The sequence below is a fragment of the Salvelinus namaycush genome, chromosome 33 (assembly GCF_016432855.1).
Source record: "Salvelinus namaycush isolate Seneca chromosome 33, SaNama_1.0, whole genome shotgun sequence".
Classification (NCBI taxonomy): domain Eukaryota; kingdom Metazoa; phylum Chordata; class Actinopteri; order Salmoniformes; family Salmonidae; genus Salvelinus; species Salvelinus namaycush.
In genome coordinates, this window is record NC_052339.1 from 481,279 (window position 1) to 500,907 (window position 19,629).

General features: G+C 40.5%; 1 protein-coding gene across 1 annotated transcript in view; it reads right to left on the reverse strand.

Annotated features, from left to right (window-relative positions):
- LOC120027866 (cadherin-7-like) overlaps positions 1–19,629 on the reverse strand; it is a 132,294-nt gene that overhangs the window by 82,535 nt on the left and 30,130 nt on the right. The window contains exon 3 of the mRNA XM_038972947.1: positions 9,567–9,861. Within this exon, the coding sequence (XP_038828875.1) occupies positions 9,567–9,861 (295 nt within the window). The remainder of the gene's footprint in view (positions 1–9,566; positions 9,862–19,629) is intronic.

Here is a 19,629-nt window from a genome sequence, read left to right on the forward strand (position 1 = left end):
TAATTTGATCTCTATGTGTGTGTTTTGTGAAAGCTACCTTTGCGGTGGAAACATGGCGTTGTGTGTTTGGCTATTGTGGTGAGCTAACATAAATATATATTGTGTTTTCGCTGTAAAACACTTAAAAAAATCGGAAATATTGGCTGGATTCACAAGATGTTTATCTTTCATTTGCTGTACAACATGTATTTTTCATAAATCTTTTATGATGAGTATTTATGTATTTCACGTTGCTCTCTGTAATTATTCTGGCTGTTTTGGTGCTATTTGTGACGGTGGCTGCAATGTAAAACTACGATTTATACCTATAAATATGCACTTTTTCGAACAAAACATAAATGTATTGTATAACATGATGTTATAAGACTGTCATCTGATGAAGTTGTTCAAAGGTTAGTGATTAATTTTATCTCTATTTGTGGGTTTTGTGAAAGCTATGTTGGCGGTGAAAACATGGCGTTGTGTGTTTGGCTATTGTGGTGAGCTAACATAAATATATATTGTGTTTTCGCTGTAAAACATTTTAAAAATCGGACATGTTGGCTGGATTCACAAGATGTTTATCTTTCATTTGCTGTATTGGACTTGTTAATGTGTGGAAGTTAAATATTTCAGCGGAATGTTGTGGGTGTTCCGCTAGCGGAACCCCGGTGCGAGAAAGGTTAAATTAGGCAGAAGCAATTGGGCCTGGGTATGTCTGGGGGTGATTACGGCCATCTATTGTTTTTCATGAACATGTGCACATGTTTAGACAATAGTGACCCATCCACTTCGCTAGATGTGGCTGAGGGTGGTTATAGCATTTCCTTCACATGACCCATCAATTTAGACAAGTGTGTTGGGTATTCTAATAATAATTAAATATTTATAAAAACAAATATCTGGACACTTTCTGTTTTTGATATTGCTACTATGCAAGTATCCATTTCAGGTAGCCTAGTGGTTAGAGCCTTGGGGCAGTAACCGAAAGGTTTCTAGATTGAATCCCAAAGCTGAGAAGCCTAAAAATCTGTCGTTCTGCCCATGAACAAGGCAGTTAACCCACTGTTCCTAGGCCGTCATTGTAAATAAGAATTTGTTCTTAACTGACTTGCCTAGTTAAAACTTTTTTAGGATAGGGGGCAGCATTCGGATTTTTTTTATGAAAAGCGTGCCCAAAGTAAACTGCCTGCTACTCAGGCCCAGAAGCTAGGATATGCATATACTTGGTGGATTTGGATAGAAAACACTCTAAAGTTTCCAAAACGGTTAAAAAAATGTCTGTGAGTATAACAGAACTGAAATGACAGGCGAAAACCTGAGGAAAATCCATCCAGGAAGTGCTATTATTTTGAAATGGGTGTTTTTCCATTGAAAGCCTATCCACCATATAAATGGTTATAACTCAGATTGCGTTCCCTATGGCTTCCACTAGCTGTGAACAGTCTTTAGACATTGTTTCAGGCCTTTATTCTGAAAAATTAGGGAGAATGAGCAGTTTCTTTGAGAGGCCACTGGAAAGTCCCCAACCTGTTTGGTGCGCAATCCCGAGAGAGCGCCATTCATTGTTTTTCTTTTATAATGACGACGCTATTGTCTGGTTGAAATATGATTGATTATTTAGGCTAAAAACAACCTGAGGATTGATTATAAACATCGTTTGACATGTTTCTACGAACCTTACGGATACTATTCGGAATTTTCACCTGCATCTTGTGACCGCATTTGAGCCAGGCGATTACTGAACAAAACGCGCCAACAAAATGAAGGTTTTTGGATATAAAGAGAGACTTTATCGAACAAAACAAACATTTATTTTGTAACTGGGAGTCTTCTGAGTGCAACCATACGAAGATCATCAATGGTAAGTGATTCATTTTATTGCTATTTCTGACTTTCGTGACTAGTCTACTTGGCTGGTAACTGGTAATGTTTTGTCTGCTGAGCGCTTTCCTCAGATAATCGCATGGTTTGCTTTCGCCGTAAAGCCTTTTTGTAATCTGACAGCGGCTGGATTAACAACAAGTTAAGCTTTATTTGATGTATTGCACTTGTGATTTCATGAAAGTTAAATATTTATAGTAATTTAATTTGAATTTGGCGCTTGAATTTGGCGCTCTTTGGCGCAACTTCACCAGAAGTTGTCGAGCGTCCCACTGATCCATAAGAAGCTAAATCAATTTATTTTTAATTTTTATCTGGAGCATGTGACAAGTAAACATCGATTTTATTTTATATAGCATGTGTTTACCTCATGGCCTCACAAGAGGGTGTGAATGATGCTGAATGGGTGTAGACCAAAAAAAGATCTCCAGTAGATACACCAAAACATTCCAGGGCCATTTTCTCAAAAGTGGGGTTACAAGTTATTCAGATTTCAAAGAAGAATTACTTTCCCATTGTTCCTCAATTGCAGTGTATGATATAACATTTTGTAGCACTGTTATCCAATGTAAAAACCACCATTTCAAATGTTGCTACATTAGAGCGAATCGAGACGGTCGGTCACATATGCAAATAAGTCTTAACCCTACAGCAGGTCTATTTAACTCCGGTCCTAGAGGGACATTTCTGGTTTGGGATTTTTATATGGTTCTTCAAAGACTCATCATACCATTTTTGTGTTTTCAGAGACTGTATAATGGCTCCCCTATGGCATTGCTCTCAAGAACCTTATTTGGTTCCAACTTGCACCTTTATTTTTGTGTACCATTCTACAAGTTCATACGGTTTCTACTTGTTATCAGGATAGTTTGTTATATTTAAGGTGCAACTTTTATTTGTAGAAACCTGCGAAAGGTACTGGTTAGAAACAGCATATATATTACTGTGAAGGAAAGTGCATGGCTATTTATGTGAATGTGAATGTACTGTGATGACTATGATTGAAATACCTATGAATAATGCTTGAATAAAGGTTGAAAAATACATATACCCATTCTAAGACAATGCATTTGATTTTAAAGTGATTGTAATGACACTGTTAGCATGTTGATGTTCCATATTTCCTAAAGAAGTTTGCCTCTTCCTTGCTGGTCAAGGGACCTGAGGGAGGGACGCCATCTGAGTATCAAAGCAAAAAGGTCCAGTAATCACCATTTACCTCTATTGTTCTGTTGTGAACTATCATCTGGCCGCTGATAGAGACCAAGTTGGAACCAACAAAACCAAGTGTACTGAGCAAGTAATCTGACACGCAAAACAACTTGGCCTCAATGGAGAGCCACTGACATTCTTTTTTATTGAATTTATTACAAAGAATAATACACACCGAATAAAATGTTATATTAAATTCAATTATTTGTGTGAGAATCAAGAAAATTAAGGCTCAGACTTTGCGTTAATAGCCTTGCAGCTCTGGCGGTATTTTAGGCCCATATTGTAGCACATAAAGGAAAGTGCTGTCTTACAAAGCAGGTTATATTTTATTTAGCAGCAAACACCATTATAATAAGCCCACTTTCTTGCATGAACCGTATTTTACGTGCTCTTGTAGAATGAACTGATCATGGAAATTGAAGATTAGACCCCCCTATTTCCATCATAAACCAGAATAAACAAGCACTGGCCCTGAATTTGAGCAATATAATAGAAAATGGCGAGAAGTTCTATGTGGACACCCAAGATTATATCATCACCTCTTATTCATGGCAGGTTATATTACAACATTAAAACAACCAAGGTCAATCAATGCCACTACGTAAAGAGTTTTGTGTATTACAACTGATCACTGCAGGGTAGCAGTGGGCTGAAACTGATTTAGTTTATCCCTCAATAATGGTTCTAATGTGTAAAAGGGGTCTTTCAGATTTCTATTTTGTGTTTTCTGTGGTGTATCTTCAGTGATACCCAGGATAGAGGAAATTGGTTGCGAAACTCTGTATTTACATCGATATTTACAGCTGTCAAGGTCACAAATAAGAATAGCTAGCCTTCAAGAGTGGCTGTCCAAAACAGATAAACAACTTCACATCAGAATGTATTACACGGTTCCACTCAGTGCAGCTGTCTTCTGTCACTTCTGTCACTATTTGTCTGTCTTCATTTGTGTGAATGATCAAATTCTCATATTTTTATTTATTTCCAGTGAAGATAGACAAAACAGGGGTTACTAATCAATTCTACATCTCAGGCTGAGCGATTGTCATCTGACAATAATGAAAATAAATATAGCATGTGTAATTTAGATGGCAGACAGGTATTCATCAAAACTTTACAGACACAAGACCAGATCCAACTGCTACCATGAATACTCATCTCCAAGTAAACATGATTCCAATGTTCAAACTGTAAGCTTTTTGTTTTGCATTGCTTTGGCAACGTGTAGACTTAGAAGATAAGTATTGACTTCTCTGAGGCATCTACTTTATTATACTTTTATTTAAACAATGAACACAGACAGACCAAGGTCTCTTTTACAGCTGGGTCCTGCATATACATGTTTACACATACAGTTTAGGTACAATGATTAAGAAACTACACAGACAAGACAAACAAAACGATCACAGATAACACAAAAAATACATAACGTAACATATACTGAGGATTAAAGCTAACTTTAACCACCAAAGCATATCCCTTTCCACTCACAGCCCCTGTCATCCCCTACACAGGTTGAAAATGGCAGATAATGGCATTGATAAGGGCCAACATTGGAATGCAGTGGCTGGTAGGTAACATGCTATACATGATGTCACAGCTCCGGTTCTCCGCTTCACAGCGCTGTATGGGTTCTGACAGACAGCTGTTATGAACTTGAGCACCGCGCGCAACAAGAAGATGCCCCCATACGTCCCACTAATTGGGCTACTTTTGCACATTTGTTGTCTGAGTGAGGGAAATACTGTAAATCGAGAGGAGTCGATGTGTTCTGAAAGATGAGACGTTGAGGATTATAATAAATACCGCTATTTATTATAAATAGGGGCAACATCATTAGACTTCTGGGAACGCTTGTGAAACAGACCAAACAGGCCAGGGAGGGGTTTGAGAAGTCAATGAGAGAAGTGACACGTTTCCTTAGGTAGTTGAACATGTTATTACTCCAACCTCATCAAAGTAACAAAGTGACATGTTTTATTTTAGTCAAAAAACACTTTATATCAAATGTGTGTCTTTGATTTGACGGACTGCACATGCGCAGTTTGGCACGAGACGACCGTTAGACCCAATGACATTGGCTGTTTCTACACAGCTTAGCTAGCCAATGTCGCCATGACATCACCTACAAGTGTGATCAGGGATTTGTATTGGGAGAAGCAGTTTCTGCCTATCTTCATACTGTGCTATCTTTGAGTAGCCTATGTTAGTCTTATTGTGAAGAAAATTTGCCGTGGAACACGCACAAAAAGGACAATATGTTAGGCTTTCAAAAGGCACTTCAGACAAACACTGAGATCATATTATATAACTTTACTAACCATGTTGGCAATAGAATACGCTTTCAAATAATGCCCACCTGACCCAGACTGAGATTTATAATGGAGCATTTTTGGATTGAGTGAACAACAGTAATTGTGTGATGGTTGGGACGCAGGGCTATGTTCCAAACATAAAACTAAAAGTGTTCATGCTTCAGTTCCTCAATGGCAAAGCTAGGAGAGATTTAGGAACAGTGCACAGTTTGGTAAGGTGTGTGTCCGTTTGGAGACACCAGTTAGACCTCTCACTCAAACCCTTGTCATCGTTTTTTCTCATAATGCACCTACTTCAACATTTCAATATTTGAATATTCTTATTATGTTACTGAATGTATCCAGAGTATTTTCAGATTTCATTATTGACAAATGCTGTGAAAAGTACAGTGTCTTGTCAGGTGAACTGTTGTGTCCTCACTTTTTGGTCTGATAATTTGCCCATAATCTCCAAAGTGTTCTCTTTCAATTGCTACCATGGTGATGCATATGCTCTTTATAGTTATTCTGTTAGAAACATTTACATTTGGCCTTATCCATACAGGCCAATTTTCACGAGTGTGAAAATGTAAAAGTTCAAAAGTTCAACAGGTAAGCGTATTGTACGTCAGTCCTACATCCTGACAAATGTAACATAAACTGCAAAGTACGACAGTGTCAAGAAACGTTTGTAGCACTTCTGTTCGTCTCTTATACAAAATGGGGTATCACTGATGATTACATATTAAAAACACAATATTCAAACCTGCCGTTTAAGCCGACCAACTTTGCAATGCCTTGATGAGTACTCAAAATTGGCACACATGATTAAGTTGATAATATTCATGCACGTTCACACCTGCTCCCCTCTATTTGAGATAAGCAAGGGTTATTGCTTGGAGACGAGTTCGACTTTATTTGTAATTGGCATGTGAATATGAATGACACAATTCAAACAAAGACAAACCCATAATTGCCCTGCTGTGCTTTGAGGCCATATGTAGTTGGCAATGCTCTGAGCATGGGTTCCTAAAAAACTTTTTCAGCCTGGGACCCAAATGAGAAATTCTGTTTTCCTGTGACCCAAGCTTATGAAAATATGCAACTATGCGAAAATATTAGTACATTTCTGTCACGTTCCTGACCTGTTGTCTGTTATTTTTGTATGTGTTTAGTTGGTCAGGGCGTGAGTTGGGGTGGGCATTCTATGTTTTGTGTTTCTATGTTTAGGTCATTGGTATTAGCCTTATATGGTTCTCAATCAGAGACAGGTGTTTGACGTTTCCTCTGATTGGGAACCATATAAAGGTAGGGTGTTCACACTGTTTGTTTGTGGGTGGTTGTCTTCCGTGTCTGTATGTATGTTCGTACCACACGGGACTGTAGCGTTTTTGTTTGTAGTCTATACCTGTTCGTGCGTTCTTCGTGTTATTTGTAAGTTCTCTAGTTCAGGTCTGTCTTCGTTCGTTTTGTTATTTTGTAATTATTCCAAGTGTTGTTTCGTGTTCGTCTTCGTCGTTTAATAAATTCATTATGTTTTCTAAACCCGCTGCATGTTGGTCTGATCCCTACTCCTCCTATTCGGACGAAGAGGAGGAGAACAAGCGTTACAATTTCATTACCCTTATGCCTAGAACAAATGCAATATCGACAAAAACAAATAACAATGAAATGAAATACCCATATAAATATCTATTCATGTTTATTTTTCCCCATTAAAACACATATCTGTCTAGGTTGGAACAGTACAGATGAAAAATGATCAGGCCTACTGCACATCTTACTGTAGAAAGTATTGTTGAAAGTCTAAGTTGCATCTGTTGCCGTTAAAATACAATAACTATTTGTTTATTCTGAACTGGAAAACACTGATTGATCAAATCACACAGGTTGACGTTTTCAACAAGCATGTCTATTCTGGACTTTTGACAGTGCCACATGGAGGTCATGCTCAGCATTGATTCTGTTTCTGTACTTGTTTTTTAAGTTGGCCAGAGTTGAGAACCCTGACTCGCATAGGTATGTGGTGCCAAACTGGATCAGAGCATCTACCACTTTCTCAGTCAGGCAGGAGACCACTTCCTTCTGTAGATGAGCAACCCAGAACTGTGTGAGCGTGTTTGCCTCTAAAAGCATCTTGCAGGACCTCGTAGGGTAGGAGTTGAATAATGATGAGTCTATTATGGACAAAAAATACGAGATTATTTTAATTTGTCAAATGACAGCCAAGCATCGATCATCACGTCACCAGAATAAGACCCTCAATTTTGGGGGGAATAGAGCATCAAGCTCATAACCTTGCACTTTCACCATCCTGTGAAGTTTATAATAATTTATTTCATCTGTAGCCTACTAACATTTTGATGAGGCGGTAGCCTTGTTCTAGCCTCACCCATGTACCCAACAACCGGATGTTAGTGTTTTCAGGGGAAATGCCTTGATCTGACATTACATTCCCTACATTACATTCCCTATGCCTTGTAATGAGCTCTCATCTGCTCCTTGGGCACCTCTGTCTGCCATGTAGACCTGGGACCTGTGCCTTGTCACATGGCCAACTGTCCTCGAGCCCCTCGTCTTTTATTTGACATCCCAGAGGCGTGATTAAGACAAAGTCTTCCCAGATCCCCGGGCCATAAGGTCTACCGTGTGTAAGGACTAGCAACCGCAGCCTAATTACTTTAATTAAATTAATGATTTCCCCTAAATTGAACCCATTCATCACGGGTAGCCGGTCTATGCCCATTAATGATTTAAACAGATCTATAAAGGAGTTATGGAGGACGAGGTGCTTGGCCGGCTCCATTATTTTACTGCACTGTAAATTGCCCTGAGCAGCTATTTACAAAGAGCGGGATGCATTATTCTTATGCTTTTCTAACAACTTCAGATGGAAACCCTGCGATGTAAATAAACCAGAGTGTGACTTGGGGTGCTTGTGTTCACGGTGTGTATGGAACTGGGAGCTCATTCTTTACTGCAGATGATGCGCTAAGATGCTCTCTCTCTCTCTCTCTCTTATCTCCCGTTGGACACGAGACACCAAGCCCTTGTAGTGTAAGCCCTCTACTTCCTTAAGTCAGAGCCCTGTACTGTACCCCCGTTGACTCAGGGCTGCCTAATCCTAAGGAGATCTCACTACCTATGTTATGAATGTTATGAGCAAAGCACTGCATTGGCCTGGAAAATACTCTTACCACTGCCAGTAGACGCCTAGCATAGGCTCTATTTCAACTTTATTCACACAAAATTGTATTGTACCTCAATGTCTCCACGTATTTGCATCTATGCCTATCAGCCTGAGGTAGAAAAGACACGTAGATATTCTGTCTCCTGTTCTCCTGTCTCTGGATCTGCATGATGAGAATAATGTGCCTGTATGTGCTTGCGGCTGTCATATCACTTAACCCTGAAGATTGGAAGACATTATCTGGCACTTGGCATTTGGCGCCTGTTATTCCTCTCCCTGGCAGATTGTCACATGAATTTGAAATGGAGGCTTAATTAATAGTTTCCATTCACACAGGATTGGCTCACGGTGTCCCCAAGCACCTTGTGGTACGCTTTTGTTTCGGTGGCAAAACACCTCGGGAGGTGCTCCGTTACATGTCCCATTGGATTTGAATAATCTGCCATCTCTGAACTCACTAGATTCATTGCTCTACATTGGGGTTTCGTGTCTTTGTTTGTCTAAGCAGGTATTTCATCGCTATATCCATTCAAAATGCAATACAATGGGAACCACTTAAATGAACTGACCGGTTGCAGTGATTACTTTGTAGAGGGTCAGATTAGATATTGGAGCTTTTAAAACCACAGTGTTTTGAAACCACAACAGTTAACACTGTAGAGACAACCTCTGTGTGTGGATAAGGACCCTCTTCAGCATTTATCTACCTCACGACTTGCTAATACAATTGTGTCTATGAATATCATGCACAGCCTGACAGACAAATGAATGCCACAGATTCAGTTTCATGTTTATAATGAAGCTTAGGCTGTGTTCATTAATAATATCCGAAGTGAGAGAGATGAGAGTGGGAGAGAGATAAATGAAGGATATTGAAGATTATGGTGGGTAGATGCGAGAGATATAGAGTGAGATTAAGAGAGAGAGAGGGAGACCGACAACATACAACAGAAACGAGGACAGAGGACAAACAAACAGAGGGAGTTGCAGAGAAAGAGGCTCACCCAATGCTGACATCTCCGGTACCCCGGCCATGTAGTGCCCGTCCATGAACTTGGGCTCATTGTCATTGATGTCCTGGACCTTGACCAGGAACTCTGACCTGGGCTCCACAGGGATGTTGGTGATCCGGTCCACGGCCTGGGCCTGAAGCGTGTAATAGGCTTGCTCCTCCCGGTCCAGACGCTTGGTGGCGTGGATGTCTCCCGTGTTCTCATCAATGGTGAAGATGGAGGTGGAGCCCTCTCCTGAAAGCACGTATTTCACCTTGCCATCCCCTTTGTCCACGTCTGAGTGGAGCTGTTATTAGAGACCAGAGACCAGTCAGTGGATAGGAGACATTCAGAAGGATTGGTGACTTTAAATAAAATATCCAATTATATACTTCACCATTATGATCGATCCTGTCACGCCCTGACCATAGTTTGCTTTGTATGTTTTATGTTTTGGTTGGTCAGGGTGTGATCTGTGTGGGCATTCTATGTTGTATGTCTGGTTTGTATATTTCTATGTGTTTGGCCTGATATGGTTCTTAATCAGAGACAGGTGTTTTGCGTTGTCTCTGATTGGGAACCATATTTAGGTAGCCTGTTTTGTATTGTGGGTTGTGGGTTATTGTCTATGTTATGTTGCATGTTAGCATATTGTTTATATAGCGGTCACGTTCGTCTTATTCGTTTTGTTTTGTAAGTTTGTTTAAGTGTTCTTCATTAAAGATAGAATAATGTATTCAAACCACACTGCACTTTGGTCCGCTTCTTACGACGAACGTGACAGATCTATTATGTTCATCTGTATTATTTTAACTTCTTTGGGACTGGGGGGCAGTATTGAGTAGCTTGGATAAAAAGGTGCCCAGAGTAAACTGCCTGCTACTCAGTCCTAAAAGCTACAATATGCATATAATTAATATATTTGGATAGAAAACACTCTGAAGTTTCTAAAACTGTTTGAATGATGTCTGTGAGTATAACAGAACTCATATGGCAGGCAAAAATCTGAGAAAAAATCCAACCAGGAATTAGGAAATCTGAGGTTTGTAGTTTTTCAAGTCATTGCCTACCTAATATACAGTGTCTATGGTGTCATATTGCACTTCCTAAGGCTTCCACTAGATGTCAACAGTCTTTAGAACCTTGTTTAATGCTTCTACTGTGAAGGAGGGGGGAATGAGAGCTGATTGAGTCTGGCAGAGTGCCACGAGCTCAGTCTTGTGAGCTCCCGTGAGAGTTAGCTGCATTCCATTGCATTTCTACAGACAAAGGAATTCTCCGGTTGAAACATTATTGAAGATTTATGATAAAAACATCCTAATGATTGATTCTATACTTTCTTTTAACATGTTTTTACGAACTGTAATATCACTTTTCGTCTGAACTTTCGCCTGGACTTGCCCGTGACTCCTGAGTTTGGATTTGTGTACTAAACGTGTGAACAAAAAGGAGGTATTTGGACATAAATGATGGACTTTATCGAACAAAACAAACATTTATTGTGGAACTGGGTTTCCTGGGAGTGCATTCTGATGAAGATCATCAAAGGTAAGTGAATATTTATAATGCTATTTCTGACTTCTGTTGACTCCACAACATGGCGGGTATCTGTATGGCTTGTTTTTGTGTCTGAGCGCCGTACTCAGATTATTGCATGGTGTGCTTTTTCCGAAAAGTTTTTTTGAAATCTGACACAGCGGTTGCATTAAGGAGAAGTTTATCTATAATTCCATGCATAACAATTGTATCTTGGTTGATTGATTTTGAGTATGAGTATTTCTGTAAATTTATGTGGCTCTCTGCAAAATCACAGGATGTTTTGGAGGCAAAACATTACTGAACATAACGCGCCAATGTAAACTAAGATTTTTGGTTATAAAATTAACTTTATCGAACAAAACATACATGTATTGTGTAACATGAAGTCCTATGAGTGTCATCTGATGACGATCATCAAAGGTTAGTGATTAATTTTATCTCTATTTCTTCTTTTTGTGACTCCTCTCTTTGGCTGGAAAAATGGCTGTGTTTTTCTGTGACTAGGTGCTGACCTAACATAATCGTTTGGTGTGCTTTCGTCGTAAAGCCTTTTTGAAATCGGACACTGTGGCTGGATTTACAACAAGTTTATCTTTAAAACGGTGTCAAATACTTGTATGTTTGAGGAATTTTAATTATGGGATTTCTGTTGTTTTGAATTTGGCGCCCTGCAATTTCACTGGCTGTTGTTGAGGTGGGACGCTAGCGTCCCAAATATCCCAGAGAGGTTATAAAGATAGGTTCAAGGGTCGGTTTTCATGTGCAGAAACACGCTGCCAAAAAAATTAACAACTCTTTGAACAAGTGAACAAAGTGCACATTGTTTGTAAAACAGGAGACCAGAAGTCTCAAATCTCTGAGCATGGCTGTATGTCTGCTATATAAATGCACTCTGGCAGGAATAAGGAGCGTCGCGTTGAGTGTTAACACAATTCTGTAGGATGTGAAGCCCAAAGCTGCCCAGGGATTACAGTGTGATACGTTTGAAGGAGGGTTATTTCTCAAGCACTTCACTGCGTCTGTAAGTATCCATTTTTGTTTCCAAGTCAATAGGTGTATCAAATGATTGCCTGGTTATCGCTGCGGGCTTAGTGTATGTTTTATATATCCAATAGAGTCTCAGCCGGAAACCAACAGTATTTTATTCATGGATTCCATCAGGCTGTTGATGAATGGCATGTCTGGGGCATAATGATGGTATTGGTTGCATGGGCATGCCTCAGTGTGCGCCTCCTGACACTCCAATAGGGAGGCCACATGATTATTCACCATCCCTTGCTGTCAGGGGCAAACTTGAGGTAAATTGTCAAACGCAGTAGAGAGTCAACATTTAATCTTGAGAAAGCCATCCGTGGCAGTGTGTTCAGGTAAATACCACGGACAGGGAGGACAAAGATGACAGCCCACAGAGCATGCAACTGAAGGTCACGGGTCAACTAAATGCAGTATGTAGTCTCTCTCTCAAAACATCAGTTGTTAGCTTTACGCTTGGCTTTTTTAACACTTTCTTCGATACCTGCTGTAGAAGTAGATGAGACCCTATGGGCTTCAAGTGTTTCACTTGAAATATATTCAGAAGTTAGTGTATTACATAAAACTTGTTCCACAGTAGGTCCTATTAAAAAGTGTATCCCTGTAGAACACCGCCTCCTTCAATTAATCTAACTTGTTTTTAAACCGTCACTGCTCGTTTTCAGGTGCTATTTCAAACTTCTACCGTTATTATGTGCAACTTTCATCAAGCACCAGAGTTGCTTCTCTTAAAAAAATGTAAATATCCCTTTTGTAATTCTTCTCTTTGCCTCCCTTGATGTGAGCCTAGCACATCAGCGTACCTTAAAGATACTGCAGGCAGCAGATGCAGCGAGAGTACAAATGGTTGAGTGGAACAGAACAGAAAAGCTCCAGTGAAATCAATGATGACACTTATCGCCACTTTGTATGCAGACAGTCCTCCTGGGACAATCATGTTTGCTTTGTGTTCACTTGTTTACCTTAGAGTGTAAAAAGACTGGAAGAGTAAAACTTTAAGGAAAAGCAATGTCGCCAAGGCCATCTCTCACCTGTTATTATCCATATTACGATATATGGCACATTTTTATCACAATCGCTGAGAGGCCTTATGGTTTTTAATGGTTCTGGAGTCACTTAATGGGGTTTTAATTTTCGCTGTAATCTTCAGTCACAGTGTGTTAGCCCTGTTATTATTTCACTGTCCATGTCTCTTTTCTTCCTCCCTGTTTGGCTGACGTACTTTGTAGAAAACGGCAAAGACGACTGGAGGCCTTGGAAGAAAATTATATATAAATAAAATCAGAGATGCATGTTTCAAGCTTTGAATTTCCACTAATCTCTCAGGAGGAGAGCGAGAGAGTTTTCTTCTATTCAATGGACACTGTACACAGTTTTGAGCCAAGTGAAAATACAGTCCATACGCAGAAACAACCTATTGGCTACAGCTACTGCTCTGGAGTGCGTTATTCAACAATCTCCCTGCAGAATCGTTTCACAGAGCACTGCGGTTCGAACACTCGAGTGTAATGGGGTTTCCACAGGGATGATGACATGGTTCACAAACAAACCAAAATAAAACCCTTAAAGAAACAGCATTGGTTGATCTGACTGTGTTTTGTACTTGTGGGGTACTGTAATACACTTCTTCATGTTGTGGGGAAAATAAAAGTAAGCATATGCTGTGAAGAAATTCTGCTTCAGTTGTAGGCCATTAAGTCAAACTAGGTACTGGAAGGACTACACTCTTAGATAGAACAAAGGAGCTTTCTAAAACCTAAAAGGGTTCTTTGGCTGTCCCCATAGGAGAACCCTTTTGAAGAACCCTTTTTGGTTCCTGGTAGAACCATTTTAGTTCCAGGTAGAACAGTTTTGGATTCAGTGTACAACCCTTTCCACAGAGGGTTTTACCTGAAACCAAAAAGGTTTATCCTAATGGGACCCTTTTGTGAGTGTATCCGAAGAGATACTGTATAGTTATCAGGGGGTAGTCCTTACAACATTGCTTGGAGCATTAGTGTTCACCATCCTCTCTAGTTCCCTTTGTTCGTAGCTATGTAGATACTATGCCTTTGCTCATAAACAAACCCAGCACGCACGCAAACACACACAAACATACACACACACATAGACATATATACAGGATGAATAACATCAGTGTCCAATGGCTAATTACATAATTACTCATGAAAGATCAAATCACAGCCAACATAATTTCCTTAGCAATGATACGAGACAACAAACTGATACTTGTAGGGACAGCTCAGGGCTCTGTGCCCTCTTCTATCCCTCTTCTTGATTTCTGGTTGAGGTTTGGGGTTGGGCAACGGACAAGGGTGGCGGGAATTGTATTTCAACGTTTCTTGTTGTTCTCGGCTTGACTTTATGAAAACAAACTTTATTTGGTTAAAAAGATGTAAATACAATAAATACAATAAAGGAGGGGGTAGGGAAGGGTATGGGATAAAAACCTGGCTTATGGTAAGGATTTGGTTTGGAGGAGGGTTGGGGATGGGATATGGACTCGGGTTGGTGTCAGGGTTTTGGGTTGGGGGAGGAGAGGGGATAAACAACTTAATAAAAATATAAAGAAAAGGTATGGAGAGCTCGGCTCTTCTAGATGCAGAGGGGGGAGTGCTTTGTGGCTGTGATTGACTGGTTGTATGAGTGGTTGTGGTTGTTGTAATGAGCTTAGTTTTTTTTGTCCAACAGGTGCGGGAAGATAGGATTACGCACTACACAGGCCATTTCCAGAAAAGGTAAGTATTGGTTGAGGTTAAGACCATTCCAGGTAAGTACACTGAAAATATGCACAAAAAGCTTATATCTCTCAAATGTTGTGCACACATTTGCTTACATCCCTGTTAGTGAGCATTTGTCCTTTGCCAAGATAATCCAGCCACCTGACAGGTGTGGCATGTCAAGAAACACATTAAACAGCATGGTCATTACACAGGTGCACCTTGTGCTGGGGACAATAAAAGGCCGCTCTAAAATGTGCAGTTTTGTCACACAACACAATGCCACCAATGTCTCAAGTTTTGAGGATGCATGCAATTGGCATGCTGACTGTATGAATATATGAAACTCCAATACTGGAGTGTGTGTGTGTGTGTGTGTGTGTGTGTGTGTGTGTGTGTGTGTGTGTGTGTGTGTGTGTGTGTGTGTGTGTGTGTGTGTGTGTGTGTGTGTGTGTGTGTGTCTGACTGTCCTACCTTCGCCTGCTTTAACTATATATGTGAGTGAGTGAGATGTTAGTAAAATTCCTAACCATCTAGATTGCAGCCGGTAGCAATAAGAAGCGCTGCGATGTGTGTGGACCCAAGAACGACAGAAAGACACATGCATCAAGTGCAAGAAATACACTTGCAACACACACAGTAAATCTCTGTACCTCATGTGGTGTGTAGACTGGCCTTAATTTGTGTTCAATGGGGCTCATTTATCATTTCCATAAAATACTGTATGTAAAAAGTGTCCTTCCAATTTGTTCAGTTCAAAGCAATGAATGTCAATAGTGATGAAAACCTTGTTTCATTCATATTTGTTTAAGATAAACATGACTTATTCCACCCATGTCTAAATTATAATAGATAGAAAACTTGCGCTTTTATTGATAAATGGGATCTAGCTGAGGTAAATGGCAAATATTAACCATGTATGCTGTCTATATCGCCTGTAATTGATATAAGTCAACATCTAAGTATTATTACGTAAATTGTTATGGCTCTATTGTTTTAAAAACCCAATAACGTTGTGGGACCATCAGACCTGCGAAAATTGGGTGAATAACAAAAACATCAACGCCACACAAGGGTTAAGGTACCGTATCTGTATCAGATGCATCTGTATTCCCAGTCAAGTGAAATCTCTAGATTAGAGCCTAATGAATTTATTTCAATTAACTGATTTCCTTATATGAACTGTAACTCAATTAAATCTTTGAAATTGTTGCATGTGGCATTTATTTTTGTTCAGAATTTATATTTTAAAAGCCTTGAATGTTTTTAAAAGTTCAGTGCAGCTAAGTATACATGTTGAAAAGTCAAGCATGTCTTTAAAATGCCACCCTGGATAAGTATAAGGTAAGTATAACTGTTTTTAAAGGGATTAGTTAGGGGTTAAAATAGGGGTGTCTGTTTCCAAGTTAAAATGTCTTAAAGTCTGCCTCAGGCATGCTATTCCTCCATAAGAAAGGAAAAATTGGTTTAATCTAATCAAATTTTATCAGTCACATACACATGGTTAGCAGATGTTATTGCGAGTGTCGCAAATGCTTATGCTTCTAGATCCAACAGCGCAGCAGTATCTAACAGGTAATAACAGCAACAACCTAATATCTAACAAATTCCACAAAACCTAATACACACAATCTAGTAAAGGAATGGGATAAGAATATATAAGTATAAAATATATGGATGAGCAGTGACAGAGCGGCTATGATGCAATAGATAGTGCAGGATACAGTATACAGTATATACATATGAGATGAGTAATGCTAGATATGTAAACATTCTTAAAGTGGCGTTATTAGTGACTCGTGTTCCATTTATTAAAGTGGCCAATGATATCAGGTCTGTATTGTACGCAGCCGCCTGATGGCTGTTTAACAGTCTGATGGCCTTGAGATAGAAGCTGTTTTTCAATCTCTTGGTCCAAGCTTTGATGTACCTGTACTGACCTCGCCTTCTGGATGGAAGCGGGATGAACAGGCAGTGGCTCGGGTGGTTACTGTCCTTGATGATCTTTTTTGCCTTCCTGTAACATTGGGTATTGTAGGTGTCCTTGAGGGCAGGTAGTATGGCCCCGGTGATTCGTTGTGCAGACCGCACCACTCTCTGGAGAGCCCTGCGGTCGTGGACGGTGCAGTTGCTATACCAGGCGGTGATGCAGCCCAACAGGATGCTCTCAATTGTGCACCTGTAAAAGTTAGTGAGGGTTGTAGGTGACAAGCCACATTTTTTCAGCCTCCTGAGGTTGAAGAGGCAATGTTGTGCCTTCTTCACCACACTCTCTGTGTGGGTGGACCATTGCAGTTTGTCGGTGATATGCACACAGAGTAACTTAAAACTTTCCACCTTCTCCAGTGCTGTCCAGTCGATGTGGATAGGGGGGTGCTCCATTTTCTGAAGTCCACGATCATCTCTTTTGTTTTGCTGACATAGAGAGAGGTTATTTTCCTGACACCACACTCCGAGAGCCCTCACCTCCTGCCTGTAGGCTGTCTGTCAATGTTGGTAATCAATCCTACCACTGTTGTGTCATCTGCAAACTTGATGATTGAGTTGGAGGCATGCATTGCCACGCAGTCGTGGGTGAACAGGGAGTACAGGAGGGTGCTAAGAACACACCCTTGTGAGGCCCCAGTGTTGAGGATCAGCGGAGTGGAGATGTTTTCTACCTTCACCACCTGGGGGCGGCCCATGGGGAGTCCAGTACCCAATTGCACAGGGCGGGGTTGAGACCCAGGATCTCAAGCTTAATGATGAGTTTGGAGGGTACTATGGTGTAGAATGCTGAGCTGTAGTCAATGAACAGCATTCTTACATAGGTATTCCTCTTGTCCAGATGGGATAAGGCAGTGTGCAGTGTGATGGTGATTGCATAGTCTGTGGACCTATTGGGGTGGTAAGCAAATTGAAGTGGGTCTAGAGTGACAGGTAGGTTTGAGGTGATATGATCCTTGACTAGCCTCTCAAAGCACTTCATGATGACAGAAGTGAGTGCTACGGGGCGATAGTCATTTATTTCAGTCACCTTTGCATTCTTGGGAACAGGAACAATGGTGGCCATCTTGAAGCATGTGGGGATAGCAGACTGGGATAGGGATTGATTGAATATAATAATGTAAATGTAAATATGTCCGTAAACACACCAGCCAGCTGGTCTGCACATGCTCTGAGGACACAGCTAGGGATGCCATCTGGGCCGGCAGCCTTGAGAGGGTTAATCCTTTGAAATGTTTTACTCACGTCGGCCAAGGAGAAGGAGAGCCCCAGTCTTTGGTAGTGGGTCGCGTCGGTGGCACTGTATTGTCCTCAAAGTGGGCAAAGAAGGTGTTTAGTTTGTCTGGAAGCAAGACGTCGTTGTTTTCGACATGGCTGGTTTTCTTTTTGTAATCCGTGATTGCCTGCCACATAGATCTTGTGTTTGAGCCATTGAATTGCGACTCCACTTTGTCTCTATTCTGACACTTTGCTTGTTTGATTGCCTTACTGAGGGAATAACTACACTGTTTGTATTTGGCCATATTCCCAGTCGCCTTGCCATGATTAAATGCGGTTGAACGTGCTTTCAGTTTAGCGCGAATGCTGCCATCTATCCACAGTTTCTGGTTAGGGACGGTTTTAATAGTCACAGTGGGTACAACATCTCCTATACACTTCCTTATAAACTCGCTCACCAAGTCATTGTATACGTCAATGTTAGTCTCTGAGGCTTTCCGGAACATATCCCAGTCCACGTGATCGAAAAAATCTTGAAGCGTGGAATCCGATTGGTCAGACCAGCGTTGGATAGACCTAAGCACGGGTGCTTCCTGTTTTAGTTTCTGCCTATAGGAAGGGAGCAACAAGATGGAGTAATGGTCAGATTTGCCAAAAGGAGGGTGGGGAGGGTTTTGGATGCATCACAGAAGTTAGAGTAGCAATGGTTGAGCGTGTTACTCGCTCATGTACTGCATTCGATATGCTGATAGAATTTAGGTTGCCTTGTTCTCAAATTAGCTTTGTTAATATCCCCAGCTACAATAAATGCAGCCTCAGGATTTATGGTTTCCAGTTTGCATAAAGTCCAGTGAAGTTCCTTAAGGGCCGTCTTTTAAAACAGATACAGTATGAGCAAGTAAATCGTGAACATCCAGCGCATTAAAAAAATAATGGGAAAAAATGTCAGCTTTCAGTGCAGTTTAAAAATTGTCAATGGCTAAAAAAGGGTGGCCTCCAGTGCAGTGCCCCCACTCTGCATAGGTGTGTTAAAAAGGTTGTAAGTGTTTTTATTTTTATTTTGGGTTAAAACCATGACTAACCAAAGTCAAAATATCAGCGGGAGAAAAAGTGGATCAAATCTGGTTAAAAGACTTCCATGGTTGCGGTTATGGAACCCTGACCTGTCCACCGGACATGCTACCTGTCCCAGACCTGCTGTTTTCAACTCTTAATGATCGGCTATGAAAAGCCAACTGACATTTATTCCTGATTATTATTTGACCATGCTGGTCATTTATGAACATTTTGAACATCTTGGCCATGTTCTGTTATAATCTCCACCCGGCACAGCCAGAAGAGGACTGGCCACCCCTCATAGCCTGGTTCCTCTCTAGGTTTCTTCCTAGGTTTTGGCCTTTCTAGGGAGTTTTTCCTAGCCGCCGTGCTTCTACACCTGCATTGCTTGCTGTTTGGGGTTTTAGGCTGGGTTTCTGTACAGCACTTCGAGATATTAGCTGATGTACGAAGGGCTATATAAAATAAACTTGATTTGATTTGAAATAGCAAAGTAAAAGTATTAAAATGTTAAATATTTAAGA